We start from the raw sequence: 7,827 nt of genomic DNA, 5'->3' as shown, positions 1-7,827 counted from the left end.
GTGGTGGTGCACAGATTTACAAAGTAATCACATTTTCTACCCCTGAAACACCCTTTCTCTCCACTAGTAGTTGCTCAGGCATTTCTCAACAATGTGGCACCGAGGGGGGAGGCTGGCGGCGCCGAGGGCTTTAGTGGTGTGGGCACCCAACCATTAGGTTTTCTTTATCGTGCAGGGAAGCGAGGCACGCGGACTGGAACGAGGGCACTGACTCGGCATTGGCGCAGGGTGGATGCGACGCGTGACCATTGGCAGCATGTGTGCGGCGGGTAGGCAAGGAGGCCAGCGTTCAAGCGGGAAGCAGTGGCGGCGCTTGGGAGAAGACAAGACGGCGACGTGTACACACATTATGCTTGAAACTGTATGCGCCACTTCACACATGGTACACTCAAAATAAATTTGTGATGAAGAAACGTGTGTGCTGTCACGAGTTATCGCACACGATTTGTTCAATCAAACTATGTGCGCGGTATTGCACACGGGACTCTTTTCTCAATTGTGCGCGATGGATCAGTGATCGCACATGTGTCACTTTTGAACACACGATACAATTCGATTTTATCGCACACAGTTCAACGATAGGGTATGCGACATGAGGCTTAGGCTGGTCATAGTGGGAGTAACATAGGTAGTAACGTATGTGCCACATAAGCAAAAAAGATTGTGTCAAGTAATTAATGAGGAGAGAGAGGCAAATAGAGTAACATAATATGTTACCATCAGATAGTGTTTCTCAATGCAAATGAGTCTACAAAATTACTACCCACTATGAAGGTAGTAATATAGACTAGTAATATGTGCATGTTACTACTCTAAATTACTCCCCATTATTACTAGCCTAGTATTACCATGGTGAGTGATTCCTAAATAGCTCATGCCACATCAGCATGTAGGCAATCTATAAGATTTTTCCCCAAGTGTTGTACAGCATGAGTAATGATACATCTACAAAAGGTTACTTAGGTTCAAGTAACCTTTTGTAGATGTAGCATTACTCTCATATTGTGTACAGATCATCTGGGCAATGTAAAATTCAGAGGTTTACACTACTAATCCATTTGCTAAAACTATGTTATCACCAAACATGTTCTGCAGAAGAAACATCGATCTATATCTCATAGGTTATCCCGACCTTGAGCAGCTGGTCCTTGGGAATGGCGAGCGCTTTGTGGCTCTCGCTGAGGTTCCTCCTCAGGAAGGTGTACACGTAGTTCACCACGATCCTCTTCATCACCGATGACCCCGGCGCAGCCACCACGTCCGCCTCGCCCGTCAGGTACACCACGCCGCGTTCCAACTCTGCGTCGATGAACCGCTGCTCCTCCTCCGCGGCCGCCTTCGCTGCCCGCAGGGCGCAGCCGCCGTCGTCGTCGGTTTGCTGGCAGGAGAAGGCGGCCTCCTCATAGATGAACAGCTTGAGGCCGTCAAGGAGAGAAGCGGAGAAATCCTTGGCGCCCTCGATCTGGTCGGTGTAGCCGTAGCGCGCCACGCAGCGGAACATGCGGTGCTCGGCGAGGCCGACCCTTCGGAAGATGAAGCGCTCGGGGGCGGCCACCCGCGGGATGGGGAGGTTCTTGATGGACATGAAGACGAAGACGGTGTGCACCGACGGCATCTTGTCGACGAGGCGTGGGAACACAGGAGGGATGCCCTGGACGAGCTCCGAGTAGAGCAAGCCCACGCCGGGCACCCGCCGCACGTCGGGGTGACCCAAGAGCGCTGTGAGCTCGGTCGCCGGCACGACGTGGTCGAGCTCGTACCAGTAGCGGCTGACGTGGACGTAGTGCCAGGTGGCCATGAGCGCCATGAGCACCAGCGAGAAGCAGAAGGGCAGGTACCCTCCCTCGGCGAACTTGGAGAGGATGGAGGACAGGTAGAGCAGCTCGGTGGCCCCGAAGATGACGTAGAAGGCGGCGATGAAAGCGATGTTCTTCTTCCACACAAGCAGCATCACCACCGTCATGAGGTGGGTCGTGATGGAGAAGACCATCACGACGCATATCCCGTAGGCGTTGCCGATGTTGGTGGTGGTCTGGAAGGCGAGCGTGACGATGATGCTGGCGGCGCCGATGAGGAAGTTCACCTCCGGGATGTACACCTGCCCGGCGTACTTCTTGGAGGTGTGCACCACCTCCACCCTCGGGAAGCAGCCGAGGGAGAGGGCTTTGGACAGGATGGCGAACGCGCCGGACAGCATGGCCTGGCTGGCGATGATGGCCGCCAAGATGGCCACGATGAACGTCGGCCAGAACATCGCCGCTGAAATTAAATGGTTTACACGTTTCTTTTTCAGTTTTGCACCATCATGACAAAATGATTTTTCTTGTAGCTGTAAAAAACAGTGGTTTCCTACTACCTGGGATAGATTTGTAGAATGTGTCGGCGACGTCTTGTGGGAATTTGTGTAGGTAGGATGCCTGACCCATGTAGCACAGCGCCACGGAGGGGAAGATGATGAAGCTGAAGCTCAGCTGCAGCAGCCCCGAAAATGAAGAAAAATTCAGTCCCTGCTCTGAACTAGTGTACTACAGATGAATATGGTAGTGGCGAACCTGAATGGCCCTGATGTTGAAATGACCAAGGTCAGCAAACATGGCCTCCGTGCCTGCAGGACGTAGATAGCGAATTTGATCATCAGTAGAGAGAAAGAAAGGCATCTGACAGACTGAAGTTCAATTATGTACCTGTGGTGCAGAGGACGACGCCCCCGAGAGAGAGCCACGCCTCCTTGCCGTTCCTTCGGAAGTAGTCCACAATGTACATGGGGTTGAGGGCCCTGAGCACGGTGGCGTCGTGGGCGGCGAGGTTGTACACCCCGATGCTGGCGATGAGGACGAACCACACCGAGATGATGGGCGCGAAGGAGTAGCCAACCTTGTCCGTGCCGAAGCGCTGCACCGAGAAGAGCAGGAAGAGGATGGCAACTGAGATCCACACCACTTGCGCTGTTTTTACAAGAAACCACATTCAATTTGCTGGGTACAACAAGCTAGAGGACATGCTAAAATCTCTTGACAATTACTCCCTCTGTAAACTAATATAAGAGCGTTTAGATCACTATATGATCTAAACGCTTTTATATTAGTTTACGGAGGGAGTACAAGAAAACATGCGTGCGTACATTGGGTCAAGTCGGGCGCCTTCTCCCTGATCCCGCTCACCGCAGAGAGCACTGCAACAACACAGCCATCAAGCATCATCAGATTAATTAGTCTTCATCAATTAAATATATATAATAAACTTGGTAATGTACGTACGTACCAGAGATTGCCGGTGTGAGGGTGCCGTCGCCCATGACCATGGAGGTGCCGAGGATGGTAATTGTGAAGAGGGCGATCTTGGCGGCCTTGCTGGAGTCGAGCCTCTGCTTCACCCACTGCGCCCTCCTGGTCTGCGAGCTGGGCTCCTGGATGCTGTAGTTGGACACGGACGCGTCCTCGGCCTGTTGGTTGGGGATCATCCTGGTCTTGGCGTACCGCGAGATGAGCGAATAGAGCGCGAACGTGCCCCCTACATGCACCATTCCCAGTTAATATAATGTCCATGAACAAACAAATACAAACACAAACGCCAGCATGAGTTAATGTCCATGAACAAACACAAGAGAGCTCAGAAAAAAGGGGAAAACACAATAAGTTTACATATAAATAGAAGGTAGGTACTGACCGTCGCCGTTGTCGTTGGCATAGAGGACGATGAAGACGTACTTGAGCAGGGGCAGGAGGATGAGGGTGTAGAGGATGAGGGAGAGGACGCCGAGGAGGTCGTCCGGGTGCCGGATGCCGTTCGGGAAGGTGCCCGAGTAGGTGTAGAGCGGCGACGTCCCGAGGTCGCCGTACACCACGCCGATGCTCTGGAACGCCAGCAGCACCGTCTGCCTCCAGCTTACCTGCATGCATGCATCCATGCGCCCACCATACTTGAGAATTAACATCGGCCGTGGCACAGGTTAAGGCTAGTTATAGTGGGAGTGACTTAGCAAGTAACATAGCGCACTTCGAGAAATTTTTGCTTATGTGGCATGCAGTTAATGAGAAGTGGTAACATAATATGTTATTATAACATAGCGCTTTTCAAGACAAGATGAGTCTACAAGCTAATTAATGAAGTCCTCTATGACACTACTACTATGTTACTTTGCACTATGAAGATAGTAACTTAGACTAGTGTCATATGCATGACATTAGTATAAGTTACTCCCCACTATGACCAGTCTAAGTAAGGTAATGGATGATTTGGTTGCTGACCCCGGAGCCGTGGCGCCTGTCGCCGGAGACCTTCTCCGCGTCCCTGTAGAGCGAGTCGCGGCGCGCCATCGTCTCCGCGCCCTCGGCGGCTTCCACCGACATGATCTCGTCTCGCCTTCAAGCAGCACAACCTGCGAAGCTCTCTGCTGAAACAAGGAAGCGAAGGAGTGAATCTTGAAGACTTTACGAGAGCATGAACGAATTTTAATTAAACTGATCTTGCATGATATGTACAAGATCAGTCTAATAATTAATTAGACTGATCTTGTACGAATCCAGGAGACTTTACGAGAGTATGAACGAATCCAGGAAGGAGGATTCGTTGGGTCGTCAAAGGTCAGAGCGCTAGACAACCGGAAATCGCAAGGGTGATTTCGTAGGAACAACCGAACGGACGCGTACGATAAATAGAACTGTGGAAAATCTAGAGACGATGAATGGCAAGGAGAAGGAGATGGAAGAGACGGAGAGGGATAGAGAGATCGACAGTCCGTCCGGAGGAGATATCATACCGGCCGGGGCGGAGGCGGCGACGACGACGGCCAGATCGATCTTCCTTGCTCCCTGCGGCCGGCGGCGCGCGAGAGCGGTAAACGAAGCCTTTGCCCTGCTGCGCTTCTGCCGGCTCATTATATACTACACGCAGCCACCATATTTTTAGGAAGTTTGTTAGGATTTGGACACGTTGCCAGAGAGGAGGAGAAACAGAAGCTGCCTGCCTCTCTACAGCTCCAGGGCATTTACCCAGCGTCGACGCAAAAAGATTTCTCCAGCCGTTTGGCGCAACGGACTTGCCGTGTTTGGCCTCGTGGCGTTCGTTTCTTTCCGTTTTCTCCGGCCAGGAGGGCCTTCTCGCGTTAGTTTATTTTAGGGTACCACCAAGGTTTATTGATCAAGCTCCAGATGGAGCGTTACAAAAGGGATCATGCGGAAAGTTGGCTAACCTACCGGCATCTACACTGATAGCACACCCTTCAATCAAATATAAAAATACAATTAAATGATAAAGCCCGATGCTTGATTTCCTTAATTATAGCTCCGTGTCTTCCATCGGTCCCCCGATCAGTGTCGTTAATAACCCGCTTAATTAGAATCCGAAGCTATGATAAAGTTTCTTAGCTGTAAGTCTTCAGCCAAAGATAGTGCCTCCCTACATGCAACTGATTCCAGAGTAGCAACGTTCATTATACCATAAACGACCAGTGCCGAGCTGCCCAAAAAATTTCCGTGATCATCCCTACGCACTGCAGCTGCTGAACCTCTGGTTTGCCCCCTTGCTAATCCAGCATCAACATGGATCTTTGAGTAACCGGGTGGAGGAGCTCTTGGTCGGGTAGTTCGACTTGCCTGCCGATTCGGGACACTGGGAATTTTCTTTCGCATAAGTTCAAGCTCTTGGATTAACCTAGTAATGAATTGGTGTGAGGCTGAAGGGCTTTGGAACAACTCATGGATTGCTTTCCTTCTGGCCCACCATACTGCCCACAGCGTCACATCTACCTTAACAAACGCCGCATGCGATAACGTGTCTATCATCAAAAAGATCCGTTGCTTGGCACTCGGTTCGGTAGTCTCGCAAAGATGTTCTGCGAGTTCTCCATCCACCAGGGTCCACAAACATCTTGCCATTGAGCACTCAAGTATTGAATGACGCCAAGAGTCTTCATCCCCACACAGGCCACACAAACTTGATAATGACATATTCCTAATCTCTCTAATATCCTCTATTGGGAGAGAGTGTTTAGCGATACGCCATAAGAACATCTGAATCTTCCCAGGAATCGGAGTGTTCCATAGAAGTTTCCAAGACTCTTCATCCAGGCACCCCTTCTTAATTTAGTTTGTACCATCATACAGTATGATGATCTTACCGAGTAGGTTCCACTTCTTTCAAAATTCCATGCCCAGGAGTCCACCATATCAGAAGTACAGAGTGGGATACTCAAGATACATGGTATATCCATCGGCAAGCATACCTCCTCCAAACCTTGCCATATTCCATGTGGCTGAAGTTTGATCTATGAGTTCGGAAACTTTCTCAAAATTGATGTTGCCACGCCTCCCATAAGGCCTCATCATAACATCTATAGGTATCCAATTATCCACCCATATGTTAGTTGATTCTCCGCTGCCAATCCGCCTAATGAGACCCAACTTTAATATGTCACGTCCTCCAATAATAGCTCGCCAAATTTGGCTAGGATGGCTCCCACGATCAGCACTCATGATGGTTCCATTTGGAAAGTAAACCCCTTTCAAAATTCTGGCACTTAGAGATTGAGGATTTTGTAAGATTCTCCATGCCTGCTTAGCTAGTGAGGCCAAGTTAAGCAACCCAAAATCTTTAAAGCCCAATCCTCCCATACTCTTGGGTTGGGTCATGGCTTCCCAAGAAACCCAATTATGTTTTCGTTTTCCATCCTTACTTCCCCACCCAAACTTCCTTATCAACATGTTAAGATGTTCGCACAAACCTCACGGAAGCTTGAAACAGGACATAGAATACACAGGTACTGCCTAGGCAACCGTCTTTACCAAGATCTCTTTACTTACCAATGACTTTGTTTGTTCAATTCACCCTTGCATTTTACTCCATAGGTAGTCCTTAAGGTACTGCTACTTGTGAGCTGCGTTGGATTTTCCCCGAGGAGGAAGGGTGAAGCAATATAGTAGCGGATGGTATTTCCCTGAGTGAGAACCAAGGTTATCGAACCAATAGGAGAACCACGCAAATGCCTAGTGAACAGTATCTACACACACAAGAGCAAATACTTGCATCCAACGCGGGGAAGAGGGTTGTCATTCCCCTTGAACTCGTTACTTGCAAGGATCAAATCTGGTAACGATAGATAAGTAAACTGTAATAAATAAAAAAGAAGTACAATTGCAGCAATGTATTTTTGGTTTTTGTAATATTATTTAAATAGACCCGGGGGGCCATAGATTTCACTAGAGGCTTCTCTCTCAGAAAAATAGCGTACAGTGGGTAGACAAATTACTGTTGGGCGATTGATAGAAAATTGCATAGTTATGATGATATTCATGGCAATGATCATGTATATAGGCATTACGTCCGTGACAAGTCCAAAACGATCCAATATCTACTAGTATTACTCCACCAATCGACCACTATCCAGCATGCATCTATTGTATTAAGTTCATGATAAACATAGTAACGCTTTAAGCAAGATGACATAATGTAAACAAAATAAAACCAAGCAATACGATTAAACCCCATCGTTTTGCCCTTAATGGCAACAATACAAATACGTGCCTCACTACCCCTACTCATTGGGTGAGTACACCGCAAGATTGAACCATTACAAAGCACCTCTCCCACTGAAGATAAATCTATACCTATACCTATACTAATTACAGACTCCCAAAAAATTACCATGTTAATCAGTAATTAGGAGCCGTTAATCTGGTGGGACCGAGTTATAACGGTGTAGATTAATCAATCAAATTCCCATGCTAATCTAAAATACGAATCGTTCATCTGGTGGGACCAAGTTATAACAATGTAGATTAATCAAAGAAAATAGAAGAATATTACTGAAACCCATATCTCCTCTTTCCT

General features: G+C 48.5%; 1 protein-coding gene across 1 annotated transcript; it reads right to left on the bottom strand.

Moving 5' to 3' along the window:
• Positions 1-942: 942 nt before the first annotated feature.
• Positions 943-4,367, bottom strand: LOC109777583 (potassium transporter 19-like). Its single transcript, XM_020336198.3, has 8 exons — positions 4,248-4,367; positions 3,667-3,889; positions 3,262-3,510; positions 3,122-3,172; positions 2,685-2,945; positions 2,553-2,605; positions 2,357-2,471; positions 943-2,259 (listed from the first exon to the last, which is right to left on the bottom strand). The coding sequence occupies exons 1-8, from the start codon at positions 4,347-4,349 to the stop codon at positions 1,109-1,111; spliced, it is 2,205 nt and encodes a 734-aa protein (XP_020191787.1). The 5' UTR covers positions 4,350-4,367; the 3' UTR covers positions 943-1,108.
• Between the last annotated feature and the right edge of the window lie 3,460 nt (positions 4,368-7,827).

Source organism: Aegilops tauschii, chromosome 6 (assembly GCF_002575655.3).
Source record: "Aegilops tauschii subsp. strangulata cultivar AL8/78 chromosome 6, Aet v6.0, whole genome shotgun sequence".
NCBI classification, from domain to species: Eukaryota; Viridiplantae; Streptophyta; class Magnoliopsida; order Poales; family Poaceae; genus Aegilops; species Aegilops tauschii.
This window is presented reverse-complemented; position numbering and strand designations above follow the sequence as displayed.